Below are 26,274 nucleotides of genomic sequence, written 5' to 3' on the forward strand. Positions count from 1 at the left end.
GGTAATTTTTTTAATAGAGTTTTAAAGTTTTTCTGATTGTCTGTGAGTTGAAATCTAAAAAGAAATGAAGTCAAAGTTCCATCTTTGAACCCCAAGAAGTAAAACTATTAAAGCAGAAATAAATTGGTCATATTTTGTGAAGCACATGTAGCTATAGGTCACAATAATACAAAACTAAACATGGAGAATACCTTTAATATGAAATAGTAGAAAAACAAATAATTTGTGTTGAGCTTTTCTAACTGGTTGAGCAGCTTTGACAAGTTGTTCCATAAAAACTAAACTATTGTTGGATCGTCGGATCCAAGCTGAACACAGTTCTGGAGTTTCAACCAGCTTCTCCAGACAGAACTAAGAAAACATCCTTTTGAAATGTGGACATGTTTGTGTTTTTCTGAGCCCCTCTGTAGGCTGGAGAAACACAGTGAAGTGTTTCCTGTTCCACTGACTGAATCCATCAACTTACTGAAGAGATGCTTGAAGGTCCACCAACCAGAACCCATGTTGGTGACGGAGAACTCAGGAGGAACATCCAACTTTCTAAGAAGCACCAGAGAAATCCACACATCCCTTCCACTCACAGAAACGTGAGTGGAAGCTGTTGTTATGGGATGTTTCTTCCAGCTGTGGACTCATCAGCTGAAGAGGAGACTGAGATCAGTTTCCAGGATCACTGAAGGCCGTCAGACATCTTGAACTCCATCACATGAGACCAGTTTGTCATTGATCTGTTCAGCTGATGATCAGCTGTGAGGAATTCTTATTGATGGTCTGAGTGGAGCTCTGATGGAACCTCCATGGAGATGAACTGAGAGGGAACTGTACCCTCATTGTTGCTGATGTGTTGCCCTCTGCTGCTGGAAACATGAACTGCACCACATCACTGCTGACAACACACCAAAGGAAGTGTTTTTAGATGGAGATATTTATTTTGAACATGTAAAAAAAAACAAGGAATTAACATTATACATACATACATACATACATACATACATACATACATACATACATACATACATACATACATACATACATACATACATACATACATACATACATACATACATACATACATACATACATACATACATACATACATACATACATACATATACACACACACATACATATATATATATATATATATATATATATATATATATATATATATATATTAGTGGCGGGACGCGATTAAAAATTTTTTATCTAATTAATTAGTCTTTGTAATTAATTAATCGCAATTAATTGCAGTTTTGTCAAATAGCAATATTTGACACAAGTGAAGTTTTTCAATTCAAATAAAATTGTGGTTGACAGTTGAATCAATGAATAGACATATACGTGTTTATAATTTAAAATTTATTTAAAAAAGGAAAATGGGACAATAGAAAAAAGTGATTTTGATGACTTAAAGCCTGAATTTAGTTGTTTTTTTCCACTGTATGGCACATAAAATCAGCATAAGTAGTTCAAGGAGCTTCAGAAAGTTGAAAATCCAGAGATTCATTGTTTTCATCTTTTCTGGGTCTGATAAATGGTGGAATTTTGATGGTTCTTTTTATAGGAATATCAATCTTTATGTAATTTTTTTATAAACAAAAAGTTTATAATTAAGTTAATAAAAGAGATATTTTTGTTGTTTAGGTTATTCCTCCTCCAAGGAGGCAGAGCCTCGACGGAGAAAAAACTTAAACCACAAAAATGTTTCATTTCTATTTAGCTGCATTTTTCATCTGTCTGTGTTCAAATATGAACACTGAGCCCTGGGGGGCGCCACAAGCAATGTCCAAACATGCTGAACTGCAATGACCCAACTTCACCAACAATCAATATTTAGTGTGTTTCTGTAACATAAATAATTAGTAATAATAACAATTGATCATAATGTTCTTAATTTATCATTTCTTATTGCTTACTAATCAAAAAATGTCTTCTAATCAGTTTTGCTGAAGTAATTAAAATATTTTCCATTGAATACTAGAAACCAAATAACTTACATTATTCTTATTTATCCAAGAACCTGTTTATATAATTTAATGAACTTAAACAGGTTGACAGTTTTATAATACCAAGTTTCCAACATTTTATTTTTTCTTCATCTGAAACAAAGAATGAGCAGCATTTTAGAAAGCAGGTGTGTTGTCATTATTGGTTTTTTAACAGATCTGTGAGTAACTTCAGCCTCCAACGTTAACTAAAACAGTTTTAAATTGTGAATCTTGAGAATCAGTGTTCTAATGAAAGTTCTTGATGATATCTGTAGTTTTTCTGGTGTCACTTTGGGATCTCTGGTCTGTGGGTGAACATGTGGAGGATCCTGGACCTGATCTGGTGCAGGTTCATGCCGTAGATGACGGGGTTGATCAGAGGAGGAACCACCAGGAACTCTGCAGCCAGAGCGTTCTTCAGAACTGCCATCGTGTTGCTGCCGCCGTACCGAGAGTACATCATGTCGAACAAGAGTGAGGTGGTGAAGATGAGCAGCGTGACGAGATGCGGCAAACATGTCTGGACGAACTTCCGGCGGTCGGACAGAGATCTGATGGAGGCTCGGACCAGGTGGGCGTAAGAAATCAGGATGAGCACCATCTGCAGCAGGTGAGAGAACGTCAACACCAAGCCGTAGATGTTGTTGACCGTCGTGTCAGAGCACGACAGCCTCACCACGTCCCAGTTGGTGCAGAAGATCTTGGGGAGGTGGCGTCCACAGAGCGGCAACCTGGAGGTCAGGCTGATGCCCACGAAGGCCTCCAACATGGAGAAGCACCAGGTGAGGAACAGCAGCTGAGCCACCTTCTGCACCGTCATCAGCGCTCGGTACTGCAGCGGCCGGCAGATGGCCACATAGCGGTCGTACGCCATGACGGTCAGGCTGGTGAACTCGCAGAAGATGTAGCTGTAGGTGGCGACCATCTGGGTCAGGCAGCCGATGTAGGTGATGACGTGGGAGTCGGCCAGGAGGTCGTAAAGCAGCTTTGGGTAGAAACAGGAAGCGCCACAGATGCCGTTAAAACACAGGTTGCACAAGAAGATGTAGATGGGTTCGTGGAGCGTTTTATCGAGGCAGACGGTGACGATGAGCGTCAGGTTCACAAAGACTGTGAAGCTGTACGACATCAGAGCGAAGGCGAAGTAGAGCTGACGGTCGGTCAGAGAACCATTCAGACCCTGAAGTATAAACACGATATCAGTGTTGTTCTCCGTCATGGTGGTCAAAGAGCTGCAGGGAAACACTTCATCACGGCAGCAACATCTTCAGTTAAGACTCTGAACTGTTCTTCAGTTGGTAACAAGGTGGAAAAGACAAAAGGTAGCAGATCCTCAGAGGCTGTCTGAAGGTTTTACACCTAAAACTTTGGAACAACTTCCTCTGAAAACACTTACAAAGCTCTTACATGTAAAATAAAAGTAATTTCAGCTGCAAGTGAACCAAAGAGTCACCATCGGTCATCTGCCTGTCTGTGCAGAGACGCAACATAATCTGACTTAATCATGTTTTCTGATGGTGTTTGTTTCAAAAAATGCCTTCAAGAACAAACAAAAATCAAATTTTAGCATCTTCAGGACAAACTGTCATCATCATTCAGTCGTTAGTGTGAAATTAGCTCAAATTTTTAAAAAAAACAAAAAACAGATTTTACATGTTTAAGAGTCAAGAATCTGGATACTATCACAGAAAAGTGACATTAATCTGGATACTAACACATGAAAAGGCCAACAACCTGGATATTAAGGCAAAAAAAGTGTTGATACCATGGATAATAATACACAAAAGCATGAAGAACCTGGATGTTAATGTGTCAATACCCAGGATATTAATGCACAAAGGAGACGATAATCTAGATATTAACGTACATAACCTGAATATTAATGTACATGAGGGACAATAACTTGGATGTTAAACCCTTTACGGACTTATTCTGTGCACATTTCTCAGTGGGAAAATGTTTTGTTGGCAAATTAGGAATTCAGTCGTTCTCAGAGGAGGAAAAACAGAGAAAAGCAGCAAATGTGTGCACAGGATCACACCCACGATGAAGCTGCAACTGTCAAGAGATTCACCAGAACTCAAAACAAACAAACACGAGCATACTTAACATGTTCAAAAAGTTGTGGATTTTACATCAGAAACCTGCAGAATCAAACTGTAGCTGTAAATAAAGTGGAAAAACACGATGCAGTCGCGTCACTGAAGCTTCAGAAAAACAGCAGAAAGACTTCCTGCACAATAAACATCAGAAATAAAATCCATTATCACACGTTAAACCCTGAATTTCAGCTCAGAGATTTAAACCAACATGAGATAAATCATCAATGTGAACCAGTCAGAGCCACAAATAAGACACTTCAGTGATTCAACAGCAGCGGCTTCGACTCAAACCTCATTTGTGCTTTGATTAAATTAGTTTAAATGGAACAGCGACAACGAGACAAGGAAAATAAAGCAGCAAAGCAGCAGAAATCCTGTAAGAGAGACAGCAGCACATCACAGGTAACATCAGCAGCTGGAAGTCCTCCGAGCTGCTGTACAAACACAGAAACAGCAGCTCTTATTATACATCTCAAGTTCAGTCGAACAGGTAGAGACTGACGTCTGCCGGCTGAGGCCACGCCCCGGTATTATTGGTATCAGACAGTTCCTTTAACCTCAGGGGTCACAGCATGGAACACGATTCAAAAGACAAAAACAAAACTAAAATCCGAACTGTTGCTGTGCAGATTTTTAGTAAGTTTACGGTCACAACGAGCAGCGAGCTCACAGCTAACAGTGGCTACCTGCACACTTCCCATCAACCGGACACATGAAAGCCACGTGTTGGAACTTGTTTAGATAAATAAAGTATATAGTTGGAATAGTTTATTAAAATAATGGACAAATGGTTTCAAAACAGTACACAGCCCATGTGATTAAGAAAAAACTGAAAAAACACTTATAAAAGTGATCCTATAGTCAGAGACCGGGAAAAAGAAGAAGCTCGCCAATAGCCAGTCGAGTTACCAATAAATAAATGATTATTCTGTAAAATAAACAATGTACATCAAGACATGAGGTCATTTCTACCCATGAACAGCTATCATTGACATTAGCAATACAATTAGTGGTCAAAATTTGTGTTTTTCTACATGAGACTGTAGGCCGGAGGTCGATAAATGTAACAGAAGTCTCTGTCATGGTGGCCCAAAGCAAGATAAACGCTGATAATGCTCTCGGCCACACTGAAATCCACCACACCCATCCACAACATTCAAAATTCAAACACAATACATTATCTCAATGATCTAAATACTAAACAAAAATATCATTAACCTGAATATCAGCACACAAAAGCAGAAATAATCCAGACATTAATGCACAAAAGTGTCTGCAATCCAGATATCTAATCACAAAAGTGTCAATAATCCAATTATTAACACACAAGTGTCCATAATCCAGATATCCAATCACAAAAGTGTCCAAAATCCAGACTTTAACACACAAAAGTGTAAATAATCTAGATATTAATGCACAAAAGTCTCCATAATCCAGACAAAAATGCAATTAAGTGTCAATAATCTAGATTTTACTGTACAAAAGTCTCAATAACCTGGATATTAACACACAAAAGCATTGATAATCTAAATATTAATGCACACGTGTCCATAATCCAGATATCTAATCACAAAAGTGCCAATAACCTGGACATTAATGCACAAAAACATGAAGAACCTGGATAGAACTCATGAAAGGATCAATAACCTTGATATAAAAAGGTGAAATAATCAAATGTAATCAATGTTTGAGTCTCTTGAAGTGTCTTTAATAAGGTTCTGAAGGTTTCTGAGGAGGTTTGGACGTCTTTGAAGAGGTCCATGTGAAGGTTACTAGAGGCCTCACTCACCGTTTGTTGAATTTGTTCCCTTCTTTTAACCCTTTGAACTTGAAAACCCACGGGCACGGATGAGAAGCACAGTGGTGGAAAAAAGTTTTAGGGCACCCTTAAAATTTTACACAATCTCAAATATTAGCATGAAATATTTGTGGAAAAATCTTTTTTGTGTTTCAAAAAGTGTGGCTGCATTAGACAGACGCAAACAAATACAAATGATATTTTGTATTTGTTTTGATAAACTAACAAAACTAAATTCTTGACAGCTTCAATATGTCAGTTGTCAACATTGTCGGTATCAAAGTCAACAAATAACAGAGAATGTGTTCAAAACTGAACAATAAATCAATAAACCATTACATCATCAAATTAATATGTAATAGTCCTGTCATTAGCAGCAGTAGAGCTCTAATCGTGACTGACATGTTCCCCAGACCTAGATACTGAGCTCCTGTAGCCAAGTTCTGATGGACCTGGATGAGTTCAAGGAACATTGTCTTGTTGAAACATCCAGTTTAACCTTGATGGAAGCATGTGCAGAAGGGAGCATGTGAGTTTGGACAATGGCACAATACTTGGCAGAGTTCAATGAGATGACCACCACCAGCAGCACTCATGCATCCCCAAACCATGATACTGCCTCCACCATGCTTGACAGTAGATGCTGTACATGCTGGAGATAATGCTTCTCCTGGCCTTCTGTGTACCCTCACATTAGCAGGAGGAAGATAAAGCTGGAAACTGGACTCATCTGACCACAGAATCTTCTTCCAGTTCCTGGCTGCCCAGTTCTTGTGTGCTCTCATTGACCAGGGGCTTCTAGACAGCCTTGTAGGACCTGAAGACATGATCTAAAAGTCAACCATGTGCAGTGCAGGTGGAACATTGAAGACCAGTTTGGTTTGACCACTGCTGCTGAAGCTCCTGTGATGTCATTTGGTGGGTTTTCCTGCACATGCGGATCAGGATGAGGTCATTTCTTGCTGAAGAAACCCTTGGACACCCAGATCTTGGTTTGTCTTCCAAGCTGCTGGTTCATCTGTATATCTACAGAGTGTATCCAACTGCTGAAGGACTGCATCTGCACTTTCTGGCTATCTGGAGGCAGCTGGACCCTTCCTGGTTCACAATCTGCATCTTCAGGTGTGTTTCCTGCATTAGGTTCTTTGGTTGTATAACCAGGTACACAGTTTTTGTCTCTGAAGAACTTTCTAATGTGCTGGCTTTATATAGACACCAAGCACGGCAACAAAAATTGTGTCTTTTAATAAAAAGCATGACCTTCATTAGTGGATCGCTGGAACCAAAATGACCCCATACTCAAAATTTCTTATGGATTTTTATGGAACCAATCAATTTTCAGTTCTTAATGGCTTTTGTAGGATTTGTTTAGTATTTTGGCTCTGACTATACAAAAAGACCTTGGTCTTGAAGACCTAAGAGTGATTCCTAAAGCAATATTTCACAAATGTATGAGGTGTCCAAACATTTTTTTTTCACCACTGTATGTTACCTTTAAACAAAACCACCTCAATGACACCATTTACCAGGCAGCAACTAAAAACAGAATCGGGTTGTGAAAAAAAGTTTGTAGAGGCTGTGAGAATGTAAGCAGTTTGTTAGCTTGAGCTGACACTTTTATCCAGCTTTGATAGCATTTTTATCACAGTTATTTTCAGTTTCCGTCATAGAATAGAGGTGCAGGACTTTATATTGCAGTGAAAAACAAACCACAGTGAGGAAAAACGAGACAAGAGCCTCGAAAACTACTTTGAGTTCAGTGAGTCAAATCGTAATCTGGTACGAAGTAGAAAAGAAACTCGACCAAATCAAACTCAACAGGAAACGTCAGGTTTATGTGGTTTGTGTTTCACTGTATTTTCACTCGTCTCAGAGCTGCTGGTGAAACTTCAAAACTCACAGAACTTTGGAGTGACTTTCTTTAGCAGTTAATGTCATCATTCAGTGAGGAAGCTGGACAACATGTTTGTCCGTCCTGAGGAGTCTAAGGGGAGGTCATTATCAGCCCTCTGTGGACCAGAGAAACCAGTGCTGAGGTCTGCTCGGCCTGGCTGGTCTCTCTGGTTCCTGATGTAATTTGCTTCAGAGGGAATTAGTGGAAACTGTGGCTGATGTGAAAACACCTCTGGGACAGATGTGTTGACATGCTTGGACAACCTTTGATGTCAACATCAGCTACGTCTGCAGGGTTTTGCATCATCTGAGAGTGAAGTTAAACTGGGCACAAGTTTGTATTTCTGATTAGGGTTCAAGAACTTTTAACTCTTTATCATGGGTATAAACTGAAGACTTGTGTTGATATTAACACACAAAAGCATCAATAATCTGGATATTAACACACAAAAGTCTAAATATACATGATATTAACACACAAAAGTCACATTAACTTGGATATTAACCCGTCACAGTATCAATAGCCCAGATAATAACTCAAAAAACTATGAATAACCTATAGATAACTTGGTGTCAATAACCTGGACATTAATGCACCAAAGTGTCAATCATCTGGATATTCATGACGGTTCTTGGAATGTGACAGGAGCAGCAAACATCCAGAAATTGCTCAGGGTTCAGACGTTAACTGTGCATTTCGGTTTCATTGCTGATGTTTTGCTCAATCAGCGAGCAGCAGATGCTGTGATGATGACGTCATGTTTCTGCCGTTAAAGTTTAAAACCGGCTGAAGCAGTTGCAGTTCGGTGCGGTGGCACCATGTTGACTGTTTGGATATTTGTTTCATTGCTCTTCTTTCTACCACATTATCCTGACAGTAGGCAGAGGACACATTTTACTTCATGAATCAAATGTATATTATCCATCCAAGTTTATTGTTTTATCTGCACATTTTTCCCAAAAGCACACATCCGTATATCACAGAATAGTCTTTATATTTCTTTGCACTGAAAGGATCTGTGACTGCTTTACAGGTGAAAATGTGATGATGATGAACTCCACACAGGTTTCACATTTCACTCTTGCTGCCTACTTTGATACTGGAGTTTTTAAATACTTATATTTCCTGATTATTCTGACTGTTTATGTTTTAATCATCAGTGCTAATGTGCTTCTCATTGTGATTATCTGCATGAACAGAAGCTTACATGAGCCCATGTACCTGTTTCTGGTCAGCCTGTTTGTAAATCAACTGTATGGTAGTGCGTTGTTGTTTCCATTCCTGCTGGTTCAGATCCTCTCTGATATTCACACTGTTTCTGCAGCTGTTTGTTTTTTGCAGATTTTCTGTTTATATTCATATGCTGGTGTCGAGTTTTTTAACTTGGCTGTTATGTCTTATGACAGGTATCTTGCTATCTGTTATCCTCTGCAATATAACACACACATGTCATGTAAGAGAGTTGCTTTTCTGATTGCTGCCTCTTGGTTTCCTCCTTTTCTCATAATAGTTATCACAACATCTTTGAGTTTCTCTTTACAGCTGTGTGGAAACATCATTAACAAAGTGTACTGTGACAACTATTCCATAGTTAAACTGGCCTGTTCTGACACTACAGTCAACAACATCTATGGACTCTTTACGACATTGCTCACAATAATTAGTCTTTTAACTTTAATTCTTTACACCTACACAAAGATCCTCAGAGTGTGTTTTTCTGGTTCCAAACAGACCAGACAGAAAGCTCTCAGCACCTGCACACCTCACTTGGCTTCTCTGCTCAACTTCTTTTTTGGTTGTATGTTTGAGGTTGTACAGAGCAGGTTCAACATGAACAGTGTGCCGAGTATGCTGCGTATATTTTTGTCCTTGTATTTTCTAACATGCCAGCCGTTCTTCAACCCTGTACTGTATGGACTGAAATTGTCCAAAATCCGCCATGCGTGTAAAAGTCTGTTTTCTGTGAAGTGAATTTGTTCTGGTTGAGAAACAATAAAAGCATTGAAGTCTTTGTTGTGTCGACCACAGAGCTGTCTGAAGAGAATACACAGGGTACACAACATTTACTGCAGTAAAAAAAAAATCATGTGTTTGCATTAGTTTCTATGTTTATCTTTACAACAGATTAAAAATTGGAAGTTTCTGTTCTTTTGTCTCACCTTAAATATGTCTTCATGTGTCATCTGTAGAGATTCATGAAGCTAAACTACACAAAGAGTGTGAATCCCTGCATATGACATTAAAATTCAGGCCATAAGATTACTTTTCTACTCTGTTCTATTCATTTGCAGGGATTTTCCTGCACAGACTTTTTTGAAGAGGTATCAACCAGTACCAAAGGAAAATCACTAAAATGATAAGAAGTGAGAATAAAAGGCACATATTCTTATTATATGTATATATATATATATATATATATATATATATATATATATATATATATATATATATATATATATATATATATATATAAATGAACCAGTTTGTTAATCAACCTTACTTTGCTCAGCATAAGTCATAAGTGTCCATCAGTTGTACAGAAATATCAGGAAAATGCAGATTTCCGTCAGAAAATTTAACATTGGGCCATAGCTTTAACTATACGTGGACTGATCATATTCAGATACCAGAGGTCAATCCTGAGCAGCGTAAACCTTGACCTAAATATAATCCACACATATTGCCTTCCTATTATTCATGCAAAAAGTTACTAGCAGGCATCATCACTGTTGACACCAGAGGAGACAGAAATGTCACTTTTTAGATTCAGTCTGGTAAAATAATCTTATTTATAGAGCACCCTGAAGAACAGCATTCACAATGTGCTTTGACAGTCAAAACATGCAACACAGAAAATCAAGGAAGACATAAGGAGAAAAGACAGAGCAGTCAATTAAAATCAAAAATAAAAATGATAATTAAATGAATAATTAGCGATATTAACACTCATATCAAACAAAGGAATTGGACAGTTTAAAAATTAAAGAATAAGACTGAGGGTTAAAGTTAGAAATTAAAAATCAAAAAAATTTGAGAATTGAAGAATTAGAGAGATGACATCACACCAAAGAACCAGGCAGCTAAAAGTAAAATAAAACAAGAGATGATGTCTAAAATGAACAGGACATAATACAAAATAGAACACTAAAACTAAATAAAGCTAAAAGTAAATTTCACATAAAAGCAAGTATATAAAAGTGGGTTTTCAGAAGTGATTTAAAAGAAGTTACTGACTCTGCAAGCCTTATCTTCTGTATAGATAAGTCTGTATTGATCTAAATCCAATTGAAAACCTGTGAAAAATCATCAAACACAAAATGGAGAACCGCAAGCCCAAAAACAAAGCAAATTTGTTTGAATTTGTGTAATAGGAATAGGCTCCAGTGACAGCAGAACAATGCCAGAAGCTAGTGGAGGGCATGCCAAGATGCATGGCTACAGCCATCAAAAACAATGGTCATGCAAGTAAGTACTAACTCCTGTGTGTATTATGTGACTAAAACAGACAGACAAGAAAATATGGAATGCCTAAAAGCATTGCTTTTGGCAGTACAATGCCGTAACTATTAATGTAACAGCTTAAGTAACTTTGGTTATCATGAAAACCATAGGAAATGTCTAGATATCAGCTCTTAAATGAAACTCTTACGAGCTATTTTTGTTGATATTATTATATTTGTCCAAACAAATGTACCTTTAGTTTGACCAGGCATTAAAATGAACAGGAAATGAAAGAAAACAAGGGTGGTCTAATAATTTTTATATGTACAATATCCCTGTACTATACTAAATATGTACAATACCTCTGTAATATAGTGTATATATATATATATATATATATATATATATATATATATATACACACACCCCTGTACTATATTAAATACGTACAATACCCCTGTAACATACTATATATACTATATATATATATATATACACATACACAGTACCCCTGTACTATACTAAATACGTACAATACCAGTGTACTATACTATATATGTGCAAGACATCATAGATGTCCGCCCGTGTTCCATCAGGATGGTTATTTCTGTTGCACTGCGCGTTCACTTCTGCTTTTGATGCTGTAACATGCATGCCAAGTGCGGACTCTGATTACTCGATAAATCGATAGAAGAATCAATAGAATAATCAATTTCTAAAATAATCAATAGCTGCAGCCCTATGAATAACCTAGATGTTGATCTACTAAAGTGTCAATAGCGGGGATGTTACAGCACCACAATGTCAATAACCTGGACATTAACCCATCCAAGTATCCATAATCTGGGCCACATCCTCGGTCTCTGCATCCGCCCCCACCTTACCGCCTTTTACCTTCCTCTACCCCTCATTTTTTAAATTCTCCCTCTTTTTCTCTCTCTTTCTGTTCTCCCTCTCTCTCCACTCACCGCTCTGCTCACTCTCCTGTGCTGCTGTCCCGCGGCTGTTACTCATCAATCAGTTAAATCATCAGGAACTCCAGACAGCTGCGGATAAGCACACCTGCCTCATCATCAGCTCCATAAAACCCAGCTCATGACTCCACTGCTGGCCCGATCGTAGCATCAACTTCGGTGTCAAGTTGGTCAGGTCGCTTTTGCACGTTTTGCAAATCCTACATATAATCTATATTTACTCTTGTCTGTTCTGCCTGCAGATCTAGTGACCGTATGGTCTGGTCCTGCCAAACTCTGACCTGGCTGTCCGCCGGTAAACCTGACTACCTGTCTGCTCTATTCAACCCGGCCATCTCCTGGTAATCTGGAGTCCTCTATCGAAGAGGATCAAGACCCCGAACTTATCCGTCCGACCTTGCTGCTTGCCGGATATCTGGATCCCCCACCCTGATGAGGACCAGCTTCATCCCTGGCTCTCCCCTCTAGCTGCCGCTGCTCTCCGCTGCACGATCTGCAGCACTAGCATGCGCCATCCGTGCCGCCAGTCCTGAGAAGGCTGTGTTCCCCCCTGGAATGGCAAAGCCCTACAAGGAACCTTTTAGAGGGGATTAGAGGGGATTGAGCAATGTGGTCAAGGATGAGCTGGCAGCTCAGGATAAGCCCTCCTCCCTCAATCAACTCATCTCCCTTGTGATCCGAGTGGACAACCGCCTCTGAGAATGCTACCAGGAGACAGAAGTCCAGCTTCCGCAGTCCTTCCATGCATGTCCCTGTCACATTCGCCCGACGTCCAGCCTACCACGAGCGCCCCAGTCTGGCGCAGCTTCCTCGGAGGGGAAGCCAATGCAGCTCGGACATGCTCGGCTTTCTGTGGAGGAGAGGAACCTCTGTTTCCGGATGAACACCTGTCTCTACTTGTCGGTAAAATACCGGGCTCAATAATAACCAAGGGGCTACTCTGTCCTGTCCCCCCAACAGCTGCAGGTCTCCTCCAAACTCTGCTGGAAGGAGCAGCGGATTACACTCTCCATCCCGATTGATTCTGGAGTGGAGGACAGCTTCATGGACTGGGCTTTGGTCACTCAGCTCGGCATCTCTACAGAACCCTTGCCAACTCCTGCAGTGTATTATGAGCTCACCCATGTCTTCAGTAAAGATCAGGCCTTGTTGCTGCCACTGCACCAACAATACAATTACGCTATCAACCTGCTGCCCAGAGCTCTCCAGCCCAGCATCCAATTGTACATTCTGTCCAAGTCAGAGCACGTCGCCATGGAGGCATACATTAAGGACTCTCTGGCAGCTGGCCAGATTTGTCCCTCTTCATCGCCCATCGGAGCAGGTTTCTTCTTTGTAGGATAGAAGGACAAGACCCCTCGAGCATGCATCGGCTTCCGAGGGCTCAATAATATAACGGTGAGGAAAAAGTATCAACTACTGTTGATCAGCTCTGCCTTCACCTCCCTCCACAGAGCCATGGTGTTCACCAAGTTGGATCTCTGAAATGCCTACCATCTCATTCTCATCTGGGAGGGGGACGAGTGGAAGACGGCTTTTAACACCCCCCTAGGGCATTGCGAGTATACCGTGATGCCCTTTGGCCTCACCAACACCCTGGCCATCTTCCAAAAACCTGGTCAACACTGTGCTCCAGAACATCCTCAACTGGTTTGTATTTATAAATTTGGATGGCATCCTGCTCTTCTCCCGCAGCTTGGAGGAAACACCAATGATGTGTCCGTCAGGTGCTGGAGTGCCTGCTGTGGAACCGCCTCCATGTCAAGGCGGAGAAGTCTGAGTTCCATGCACAAACCATCTTCTTCCTAGGTTACATTATGTCTGCAGGAAAGATCAGGATGGACCTGGCCAAGATTACGGCGATAAAGGGGTGGCCCCGACCCGAGAGCCGCAAACAGCTCCAGTGGTTTTGTGGGTTTGCAAACTTTTACCGCCGCTTCCTCATGAATTACAGCCGCATCGTGGGCCACTTGACCGTGCTCACCTCCACAGCCACAAAGTTCCTCTGTAATTCGGGAGCAGAGGCGGTTTACCAGGAGCTCAAGGCCCACTTCATATCTGCTCCTCATCTAGCCAGACCCAAGTCTCCAGTTTGTGGTGCAGGTGCGGTACTCTCACAGTGCTCACCCACTGATAATAACCTTGACCCTTGTGCATTTTTCTCAAGGAAGCTGAAACTCGCCGAGAAAAACTATGACATCAGTAACAGGGACCTCCTGGCAGTGAAGCTGGCTTTAGAAGAGTGGCGCCATTGGCTGGAAGGAGTGGAGCAGCTCTTTCTGGTGTGGACGGACCACAAGAACCTGGCGTATATCCAAACAGTTAAAGTGACTCAATTCCAGACAAGCAATGACCCGCCTGCACACCATGGAGGAGACCCCTAAGGAGTCCGAGCCCATTCTGCCTTCCACCCGGCTTCTGGCTGGTCTGACCTGGGAGACTGAGTCTATGGTCCGTCAAGCCCAGGAGCAGCAGCAAGACCCCAGAGGAGGCCCACCTAATGCCCTGTTCATCCCGGATTCCGTTCGCTCCACTGTGCTCTAGTGGACTCACTCCAGCCACCTGACTTACCACCCAGGGGTATCTAGAACAATGTCTATGCTGCGCTGAAGGTTTTGGTGGCCCTTCATGACTTGGTACACATGTGAGTTCATTTAAGCTTGCGCCATCTGTGAACAAAATAAGACTGTTAATAAGCCCAGTGCAGGCTTGCTTCATCCTCTGCCTGTTCCTAGACGACCGTGGTCCCACATCGCCCTGGATTTCATTACCGGTCTGCCTTAGTCAAATGGTAACAGACATCTTGTCAGTTGTCGATCGGTTCTCTAAGGCAGCCCACTTCCTGCCCAAGTTCCTGTCTGCCCAGGAGACGGGTGATCTCCTTGTGACCCATGTGTTTCATCTGCATGGATTACCTGTGGACACCGTCTCTGACTGAGGTCCACAATACACCTCCCAAGTCTGGAAAGCCTTCTGTTTAGTGTTGGGGGCCACGGTCAGACTCACCTTCCGATATCATCCCCAGAGCAGCGGCCAGACAGAGCGGCTGAACAAAGAGATGGAGGCCACTCCCCATTGCAGCACGTCTGAGAATCCGACTACCTGGACTGCACGGATCCCCTGGGTAGAATATGCGCACAACACGCTCCCCAATGCCTCTTCCGAATTAATGCGTTTGCAGTGCACCCATGGATACCAGCCCCATCTGTTAACGCACCAGGACGAGGAGATCACTGTCCCCTCAGTGGCCGTGCACATCCGCCACTGCACCTGGACCTGGCACCAGGCTGGCACTGTCCTACTGAGGGCCTCCCAGAAAACCCAGGATCAGGCCAACCATCATCGCTCCGCTGCTCCCGTCTACGCCCCAGGACAGCAAGTGTGGCTTTGGTCCAAGGACCTTACCTTCAGGGCCCCCTCCCCGGTCTCTGTATCTGCCCCCACCCACCAAGCCGCAAACAAGGCCCAACCAGTCACATACTAGACCCAAACAAGGCCCAATCAGTCCCAAACTAGACCCAGACAAGACTCAACCAGTGCCAAACTAGACTCAGATAAGGCCCAAAATGCCCCGAATGAGGTCCAAGTTCCAAACAAGGCCAAATTCCACCTGCAGGAGCCCCAAAGTCTAACATGCCCAACTTGAGTGTTGAGTCCAACACACCCTAAATAATCGCTGCCACCACACGGATGTTCTCTGGGCTACCTAGTTGATCCTGCCAGTAGCATATGCTTGTCTCAAAGATAGATTAAATCATTAATGACGAATCAGCATGGCGCAAATGAGGCCAAACGAGCACCTTACACCACCTTACAAGGTGGAAAAAGACCCAAACAAATCTCAGCCAGTCTCAAACAAGACCTAAACAAGGCTCAAAATGGCCCGAATAAGGCCCAAGTTCCAGACAAGGCCAAACTCCACCTGCAGAAGCCCCAAAGCCTAACATGAGGCCCAATGAGACCCAAATTAAGGTCCAATAAACCCTAAATGAGGCTCAGCAAGGCCCAAACGAGGCCAAACAAGCACAAACAAGGCCCAACAAAACCTAAATAAGGCCCAAGTAGATCTGAACGTGGTTGCAGTACTCCTGAATGAACTCAACAGGCCAAATAAGTCCTGAACAAGGCCAAACAATACTAAACTAAGCCCAACGAACCCTGAACAAAATTTTACCAAGCCTCAACAAGTCCTAACAAGGTCAAACTAGAGTTGAATGAGGTCCAACTAAAGTCAAACTGAACACAACAGATTTTCACCCAAAACTGACAAGTGAGTAACTACCTAATGATAAAATCATTTATACAGAGCAGGTGCAGTCCATTGTTTGCTGATCCTGTGTTTATTTGATTTTTCACAAAGTGCCCTTTACAGTTGAATAAGCACAGCTCTTATTTGGATTATGTATACAGATACTGGCCAAACAAAAACAAACTGAACCCAAACAAAGCCCAATTGTCCTTTAAAAAAAAAAAAAAAAAAAAACGAGGCCAAACTACATCTGAACAAGCTTGAGTGGGACCCAACAAGCCCTAAAGGAAACCTAGCTAGACCCAAACAAGGCCCAAACAAAACCAAACTAGACCCAAACAAGACCCAACCAGTCCCAAACAACACAAAACTAAACCCAAACAAGGCCCAACATGCTCTGGATGAGACCCAATGAGTTCTGAACTAATTCCAGTAGGACCTGTTCAAGGATAAGGTGGTACCTGAACACCGTAGGCCAAAGGGCGATGATCAGCATTGTTGTTGTATTTTCGCTGTTACTGTCAGTTTCTATCACAGTAAAATTTATTTTATCATTTATTTTCCCCTTGCACAACCAAAGTGAGAGTTTTGTCCCTTATGTAAGACACAAAGTCAACCATATTTTTGATGGGTGTTGGACCAAATTTGCCCCTTGCCTCCGGTCCTGTTTGCAATATTTCTGGTCAAGATCTTCAGGTGCAGCTAAGGTGAAGAGGATCCTGTTTGGGAACCTCAGAGTCGTGTCTCTAGTGTATGCAGATGACATGGTTCTTTTTGTTTCATCAAGTCGTGACCTTCACTGCATACTGGGGTGTATATGGACTTCAGACTTGGCCTGTCTGCCCATACCAACTGTGAAATCAGTCTAGGAGAACACAGTGGTCTATAGTATCAAAGCCTGAACTTAAGTCAGGTTTTTTTCTTTTCATATTTGACATCTAGTCATTCTCAACCTTGACGAATGCTGTCTCAGTGCTATGATTGGTCTGAAAACCTCAGTGGTATTTTGTTTAACTGATTAACATTAAGCTTCTGGAGGTGGTTTCATGTACATATGATGATAAACAAAGTGAATACGCCAGTGATGAGGTGCGCTGCTGCTGTGGGTGTCTCATTCAGGAACCCTTAAGAAAGGAAGCTTTTAATTGAGTCAGGAGGATCCAGTCTGATTCACACAATGTCCCCAGTTTTTGCTGAGGTCGATGCGTTTAAGGTCCTTATTATGACTTTATCTGATGATATACACAGCACTGTTTCACTTTTGCAATTCTGTGTGAATGTGTAACAGTTATTTGTAGTAAGTTCAGTGTTAAGTTTGGTTTACAAATTAAAACATGGATGAAGATAAATGCTACACAGGTATCCTATTTCATACTTGGTGCCTATTTTGACACTGGGCTGCTCAAGTACTTGTATTATATTATTATTTCATTGTTATATATTTTAATCATTTTTGCTAATCTGTTTCTCATTGTGATTATCTGCATGAACAGAAGCCTACATGAGCCCATGTACCCGTTTCTGGTCAGCCTGTTTGCTAATGAACTGTGTGGTAGTACAGGGTTGTTTCTATTCCTGCTGGTTCAGATCCTCTCTGACATTCACATTGTTTCTGCTTCTTATATTTACTGCAGGTTTTCTGTCGCTTGTGTGGATTTTTTCACCTTAGCCATCAAGTCTGATGACAGATATCTTGCTATTTGTTGTCCTGGTCTTACTCTCTGGGTATTCTCAATGTTTTCCAAAGCTCCTCCAAACTTCTTTAGAAGGCATCAAAATGTCTCAATTTATTGCTTACAGCCTGCTGTAGACAGAACATTAGTTCCAACATTTGATCCATGCATCTGTTTGTTGCCGTGTTGTTTCAAAAATACCTAAAATGTTAACTGAATGTGAAACTTTAAAAAAAGCAACGGTTGGAGACTTCTGGTGGCGACGATGTAGGAGTAGGTCGCATGAAGAGGTCTCCTGGTTGAATTGTTAATATATACCTGTAAACACCACAACTGATTTTGGAAAGTGATGGACTACGGTAACAACGTAAACTTGGTCAAGAAATGAATGGTTCTAAATCTAAAGCGAGTAATACATCGAGCTGCCCAGTCACTGGTGGCGGAGCGGCTACTGTAGCTAGCAAACTTGCTAAAATGGCAGCCGTGAGCTCAGATGCTAGCAACATTCCTGGTCTCAACAATGACTCGTCTGACGTTTTATCAATGACCCAGCTAATTTCAGAACTGGAGAAGCAACGGGCTTTGCTCTGGGAAGACATGTCAGTATTAACCCAGGAGTCTGTTAAACCACTGCAGACCTCGGTGGATGCACTTGGTGAAATGGTAAATAATTTTAATGGCCGCTGCAGAAACCCTGACCGGGGATAACTTTGAGCGCATAACAAGCACGGGAAAAACAATGACGATTCTGCAAGCCCAGAACAAGTCTCTTCATGACCGCCTCGACGATCTTGAAAACAGGTCCCGCAGAGTCAACCTCCGGATAATTAACATTCCCGAGGGCAGTGAAAAGGGCTGGGATTCTGTCGGATCCCGCCGCTTGCCGGTACATCTGGACGCTTCTCCCAAAAAGGACCTAGACCCCTGACTGTTCCGTCCTTGCTGGAAATCTGGATCCCTCGCCCCGACAAGGACCGGCTTCATCCCTGGCTCTCCCCTCTGGCCAGCGTTGCTCTCCGTCGCCCCATCTGTAGTGCGTGGGCCCTCCGAACCACCGGTCCTCAGGAGCCTGCCTTACCCTCTCCCTCCCAGCAGTGATTCTTGCCTCAGTTAACTTAATTTAATTATTCATTTTAAGCTCATTTTTAGGATATGAACAAAGAAAACTAAATGATCAAGTTGTGGATGTATTAAAGTGTCAATAGCAGGCATATTAACCCATCAAAGTGCCAAAGTGTCAACAATATGAATATTAGCACACCAAAGTATCAATAACCTGGTTAATAACACACCAAAGTGTCAAAACCTGGACATTAATGCACCAAAGTGTCAATCATCTGGATATTCATGACGGTTCTTGGAATGTGACAGGAGCAGCAAACATCCAGAAATTGCTCAGGGTTCAGACGTTAACTGTGCATTTCGGTTTCATTGCTGATGTTTTGCTCAATCAGCGAGCAGCAGATGCTGTGATGATGACGTCATGTTTCTGCCGTTAAAGTTTAAAACCGGCTGAAGCAGTTGCAGTTCGGTGCGGTGGCACCATGTTGACTGTTTGGATATTTGTTTCATTGCTCTTCTTTCTACCACATTATCCTGACAGTAGGCAGAGGACACATTTTACTTCATGAATCAAATGTATATTATCCATCCAAGTTTATTGTTTTATCTGCACATTTTTCCCAAAAGCACACATCCGTATATCACAGAATAGTCTTTATATTTCTTTGCACTGAAAGGATCTGTGACTGCTTTACAGGTGAAAATGTGATGATGATGAACTCCACACAGGTTTCACATTTCACTCTTGCTGCCTACTTTGATACTGGAGTTTTTAAATACTTATATTTCCTGATTATTCTGACTGTTTATGTTTTAATCATCAGTGCTAATGTGCTTCTCATTGTGATTATCTGCATGAACAGAAGCTTACATGAGCCCATGTACCTGTTTCTGGTCAGCCTGTTTGTAAATCAACTGTATGGTAGTGCGTTGTTGTTTCCATTCCTGCTGGTTCAGATCCTCTCTGATATTCACACTGTTTCTGCAGCTGTTTGTTTTTTGCAGATTTTCTGTTTACATTCATATGCTGGTGTCGAGTTTTTTAACTTGGCTGTTATGTCTTATGACAGGTATCTTGCTATCTGTTATCCTCTGCAATATAACACACACATGTCATGTAAGAGAGTTGCTTTTCTGATTGCTGCCTCTTGGTTTCCTCCTTTTCTTATATTAGCTACCCAAACACCTTTGACTTTCTCTTTACAGCTGTGTGGAAACATCATTAACAAAGTGTACTGTCACAACTATTCCATAGTTAAACTGGCCTGTTCCGACACTACAGTCAACAACATCTATGGACTCTTTACATCATGGATCACATTAATTAGTCTTTTAACTTTAATTCTTTACACCTACACAAAGATCCTCAGAGTGTGTTTTTCTGGTTCCAAACAGACCAGACAGAAAGCTCTCAGCACCTGCACACCTCACTTGGCTTCTCTGCTCAACTTCTTTTTTGGTTGTATGTTTGAGGTTGTACAGAGCAGGTTCAACATGAACAGTGTGCCGAGTATGCTGCGTATATTTTTGTCCTTGTATTTTCTAACATGCCAGCCGTTCTTCAACCCTGTACTGTATGGACTGAAATTGTCCAAAATCCGTCATGCGTGCAAAAGTCTGTTTTCTGTGAAGTGAATTTGTTCTGGTTGAGAAACAATAAAAGCATTGAAGTCTTTGTTGTGTCGACCACAGAGCTGTCTGAATTAAGGTCGAGTTTCCTCTGAAACATGCAGGTTAACAGCTGTGAAAGATTTATCAGCTGTTAAAAACATTTCCATGTGCTTGTCTTCATTACTTTTGTGTTAACATTTAAAACACTTTTAAAAAGGGATGCCTGGGGTCACGTGATGGCGGCGAAGTGGTAGCAGCACTTTGACGGCTGCTCTGGGCCACTTGGCTACATTTGTTTTATTATCTTGACAATCCACTTACTTATTTTGTGATTTTTCTGCGGACATTGCGGGCTATGTCCCTAGAAACATTTTGGCCACAATCTTTTGACAATATGGGAAAACCCAAGACTCGGAGAGATAAAGATGGTGCATCACCGCAGGACAACGATTTACATCAAGATGGCGAGGGACCTGCTAGCTCCGAGGCTAACCAAGTCGTCGTCGACCTCGATCCTGCCATGGCCAAGGCCTTTGAGGTTATGACTGCAAGTATAACCAAAGTTATTGACGATAAGCTTAGCCCATTGTCTGAGGCTGTCCGCCTGCACACCGAAGATATTAAGGCCGTAAATACACGGCTTGACGTAGCGGAGGCTAGGATACTAGCATCTGAAGACTCTGTGTTAGCTTATGAAGCCAGGATCGGACAACTGGAGAAGACGGTCACGCTATTGTCTGAAAAGGCGGACATGGCTGAGAACTACAGCAGACGTCTAAATATCCAACTTCTGGGTCTCGCTGAGGGCTTGGAGACGAGTCAGCCGGTTGCATTTTTTGAGTCATGGCTGCCTCAGTTCCTCAAGATGGACGCGGATGCCGGGCGCGTTCGGCTGGAGAGGGCCCGTCGAGTACTTGGGTCGGGGCCGTCGAGTGGTGGCAGACCCCGGCCGCTGTTGCTACGTTTTCATGCTTTTCAAGATAAACAACATGTGATGGAGGCAGCACGCCGAGCTAGCCAAGGTGGGGCTATTGTTTTCAATGGCTCCCGACTCTTCTTCTATCATGACTTCTCCACGGCCGTCGTGAAGAAGCGCAAGGCGTTTGATGTGGTCAAACGTAAGCTACGTGATCAAGGAATATCCTACGGTATGTTCTATCCGGCCACTCTACAAGTTTCTCATAATGGTGCTAAGAAGAGATACATCTCTCCGGAGGAGGTTGATGCTTTTTTAAGCTCTCTCAATGACTGATTAAAGTGCTCATGTATGCCCTATGTTGTACCCTCGCGTCTACAGAGTTAAATTGGGATTGTCAATATTTTTTGTTTAGTTCAGGTCTATGCCAAGTGGCCTAAGCATTAGTTTGTTGCTTGCATATCTATGCTCTGCTGGAGAATAGCAGATTATGAGACTGTTATCCCTTTTATTTTAGGGAAAGACCCTATTATTTTGTTATTGCTTATTTTTTCTGTAACTGTTCTGTTTTTTATCTGTTCTTCATCTTTTAAGTATGCTCAGACATGGGACATTTTTTATTTTTACTTAGTTATCTTTTCCACATTTTGCCTGCATTTATACGCTTACTTTACACGGTGTTATGATACATTCTAATGTAAATTTAAAATTTTGTTCCTGGAATGTGAGAGGCTTGCAAAAATCCACAAAAAGAGCAGCAGTGTATTCTTAGTTAAAGAGAGAGGAGATTTCCTTTGCATTCCTTCAAGAAACTCACCTTGAAAACAAGGATTTTAGTAAATTATGTAGGGGCTGGGTCGGTCAAATTTTTGCTACTTCTTACTCTTCTCATGCCTGAGGGGTTGCAATTTTAGTTAACAAAAAAACTCCGTTCACAGCTACAGACTGTGTCAAAGATTCATCTGGACATTTTGTTAGGGTCTCAGGGACACTTTATGGTCAAACTATTTCACTTTTAAATTTATACTGTCCTCCTGGCTACTCACCTGACTTTCTTTCAAAAGTTTTCTCAGAATTTGCAAATACGGCCTCTGATCACTCATTTGTTGCAGGTGATTTTAATTGCACTCTCATCCCCTCTATGGACAAACTCCCTGTACATAATCTGTCAGTGTCTAAACAGGCCAAGATGCTCATATCTGTATGTCAAGACATAAATTATTGTGATGTATGGCGATGTCTACACCCTTCAAACTTAGTTTACTTTCTTCTCTTCTCCCCATAAAAGCTATTCTAGGCTTGATTACTTTTTCATACCTTCTTCGAATATATCCCATGTTACTTCATGTTCTATTGGTAATATTATTCTTTCTGACCATGCTCCTATATATATGGTTTATAACTTTACACATAGTGGTGCCCTATCTAAATTTTGGAGACTGTCCCCCTTTCTTCTCAAAGATGACCGTTTCATTTCTTATCTGACCTCTGAACTGAAGATTTTCTTCAGTATTAATTTGGTGTCTGTAGAAAATCCTTGTATTCTCTGGGAAACCTGTAAGGCTTATTGTAGGGGATTGATTATCTCTTATGTGGCATCCAGGAGGCGTCAAAGGATGGAACATGCGGAACATCTACAGTGTGCTCTAGCTGAAATAGAGAGAAAATATTCTTCTACTCCCGATCCTGAACTACTTAAGGAGATCTCTGCTACCAGAGTAGCTATGAATACTCTGCTAATTCAGAAAGCAGAATATTCACTAAAGTTTGCTAGGCAGAAGCTATATGAATCTGGAGATAAACTGGGTAAATATCTTGCAAATCTTGTCAAAAAACAGTCAGCCGCTCAGACCATAGTTTCTGTGGTAGGCCCGAATGGTTGTAGATATTTAGACACAAAATCTATAAATGCAGAATTTGTAACTTTTTATTCGAACTTATACAAGTCAGAACAACCACATAATGCTTTAGATCTCATGCACTGTTTTTTTCTGATATCACTCTTCCACAGATCACTGAAGCTCAGAGACAATGTCTTAATGCCCCAATTACTAGAGAAGAGGCTTTCTTGGCATTGAAATCTATGCCGTCAGGAAAAGCCCCGGGGCCAGACGGTTTTGGGTATGAATTTTATAAGGTGTTTGGTGATACCATCATAGACCCCATGTTAGCCATGTTAAATCATTCATTTTCTACCGGTATCCTTCCTCCCTCCTTGAGAGAGGCTGATATTTCGCTTATTCTCAAGAAAGGAAAAGACCTTGAAAATTGTGCCTCCTATAGGCCTATTGCTCTGCTCAATTCAGATCAAAAACTACTTTCAAAAATTCTGGCTTTGCGGTTAGAAAAAGTGCTCCCGGATATTATTTGTAATGATCAGACTGGTTTTATCAAGGGTCGGCACTCCAGTGACAATATGAGACGACTGCTTAATATTATTCAGTTACTCCACGACTCCAAGGACCCCACATTGGTGATTTCTCTCGACGCTGAAAAAGCGTTTGATCGCGTGGAGTGGCCGTACTTATTTTATGTTCTGGGTAAATTTGGCTGTGGGGACACCTTCATTAGGTGGATTCATATTTTGTACAATTCTCCTACTGCGTCTGTCATAACTAATGGGCTCAGATCCAGTAACTTCTCTCTTTTCTGAGGTAATAGACAGGGAGACCCTTTGAGTCCTCTGCTCTTTAATGTTGCCATTGAGCCATTAGCTCAAGCAATTAGGCAGAACAAAGTCATATCTGGCATTTTAGTAAATGAGAGAGAGCACAAAATCTCCCTTTATGCAGATGATGTGCTGATTTTCCTGTCTCATCCTCAATCATCTATTTTGGCCCTAATAAACACCATTGCATTATTTAGTGAATTCTTCGGCTATAGGATTAACTTCTCTAAAACAGAAGCCATGCCACTTGGGTCCTTGGTGTCTGTTCCTGAGCTGTCTATACCCTTTCCTTTTCGCTGGTCTCCTTCTGGATTTGTCTATCTGGGTATTTCGGTAACACCCTCATTTGAGCTGTTGTATAAAGCTAACTATCCGCCTCTCCTGGATGCCATAAAAGCAGATTTAGACCGGTGGGCTTCTTTGCCTATGTCCTGGCTCGGTAGGATTTCCCTTATAAAAATGTGTATTTCACCCAGATTACTTTACCCTATCCAAATGATACCACTCTTATTGACCAACAAAGTCATTAAATTGCTTGAAGGATGGCTGAGCTCTTTCATCTGGAGTAAAAGAAAACCTAGGTTAAAAATGTCTAAACTCCAAAGACCTTGTTTGGATGGCGGTCTGGACATGCCCAACTTCAGACAATATCAGCTAGCTGTGCACCTGAACTTAATAACACAATGGTTTAGGAATAATGCCGCCTCGGTGTGGATAGATATTGAATCCTCTCAATGCATCTGTCCTCTTTGGAACCTTCTCTTTGTGAAAAGTGGTGTCAAAGAATTATGTACTAATCCAATTTCTCTAAATACTGTCAAGGCTTGGAAAATGGTTTGTAAATTGGAGAGCAACTGTAATACATCCCCTCTCACCCCAATTTTAGACAATCCAGATTTTCTGCCTGGCTGCGAGGATCAGGGCTATAAAATCTGGTCTGAAAAGGGCCTTACAAAATTAGGGGATCTATTTGAAAATCGGGGCTTGTTATCGTTTACTCAGGTGCAGCAAAAAATTGATTTGCAGAGATCAGATTTCTTTAGATACCTTCAAATCAGACACTTTATTACCAAAGATACAACTTTAACAAAAGGCGATTTGTCTCATATAGAGAATATACTCTGTACACACTCGGGTAAAAAATCAATGTCTGTATTTTACAAAGCTATAACTTCTGTCTCTCCCTCTGCTTCAGTATCTGTAAAATTGGCTTGGGAAAGGGATTTGGATAATCAAATAGATCCTGATGTTTGGTGTAAAATATGGAAAAAGGCTGCTAAAATCTCCATTTGTAATCGAACCAAGTCAATTCAGTTCAAAATTTTGCACCGGATCCATGTAACTCCTGTTCTTAAAAATAAGATTGACCCTAATTTTTCCTCTTATTGCTGGAAATGTAAGAGTGCAGTAGGTGACTATTTTCATTGTATGTGGTTGTGTTCCAAGATACAAAATTATTGGTCTGGTGTTGTTAAGGACCTATTTTTTATCTTCAATGTAATCATACCCATGGACCCCAAACATCTCCTCCTAGGCCTCGTGGACCCACGTATTGACTCAAAACACAAGCGACTATTTAACCTGTTGACTTTCACTACCAGAAAGAACATATTGTATTTTTGGATCAAAGACTGTGCTCCCACAAAAAAATCCTGGCACAATCTTACAATGGAATGCATTCCCAGTGAATATATCTCATGCATATTTAACTCTTCTTTAGACACTTTCTACTCTACCTGGGACCCCTATCTGAAATTTATCGGCCCGTTACTAGCCTCTCATGTACTCAAAGGATTTCCCTCTCGTTAATTCATAAATTGTCCTTTTATTTCGAGTGACATTTTACTGTACTCGTCTGCCTCTATCATTCTGTCCCTGTGTTCTGTCTGAGCTATGTT

At 41.4% G+C, this 26,274-nt stretch overlaps 3 protein-coding genes across 3 annotated transcripts; 2 read left to right on the top strand and 1 right to left on the bottom strand.

Moving 5' to 3' along the window:
• Nucleotides 1–2,058: 2,058 nt before the first annotated feature.
• LOC111570948 (putative gustatory receptor clone PTE03) lies at nt 2,059–4,506 on the bottom strand. Its single transcript, XM_023273964.3, has one exon. It carries the CDS (start codon nt 3,205–3,207, stop codon nt 2,275–2,277), a length of 933 nt encoding a protein of 310 aa, XP_023129732.1. The 5' UTR covers nt 3,208–4,506; the 3' UTR covers nt 2,059–2,274.
• A 4,095-nt stretch (nt 4,507–8,601) lies between these two features.
• LOC111570950 (olfactory receptor 49-like) lies at nt 8,602–9,793 on the top strand. Its single transcript, XM_023273968.3, has one exon. It carries the CDS (start codon nt 8,827–8,829, stop codon nt 9,751–9,753), a length of 927 nt encoding a protein of 308 aa, XP_023129736.1. The 5' UTR covers nt 8,602–8,826; the 3' UTR covers nt 9,754–9,793.
• Nucleotides 9,794–19,664: 9,871 nt separating this feature from the next.
• LOC111570951 (olfactory receptor 11A1-like) lies at nt 19,665–20,816 on the top strand. The gene has a single exon (XM_035949854.2). The coding sequence runs from the start codon at nt 19,890–19,892 to the stop codon at nt 20,814–20,816; it is 927 nt and encodes a 308-aa protein (XP_035805747.1). The 5' UTR covers nt 19,665–19,889.
• Nucleotides 20,817–26,274: the final 5,458 nt, after the last annotated feature.

This window comes from Amphiprion ocellaris, chromosome 7, assembly GCF_022539595.1.
Source record: "Amphiprion ocellaris isolate individual 3 ecotype Okinawa chromosome 7, ASM2253959v1, whole genome shotgun sequence".
Classification (NCBI taxonomy): domain Eukaryota; kingdom Metazoa; phylum Chordata; class Actinopteri; family Pomacentridae; genus Amphiprion; species Amphiprion ocellaris.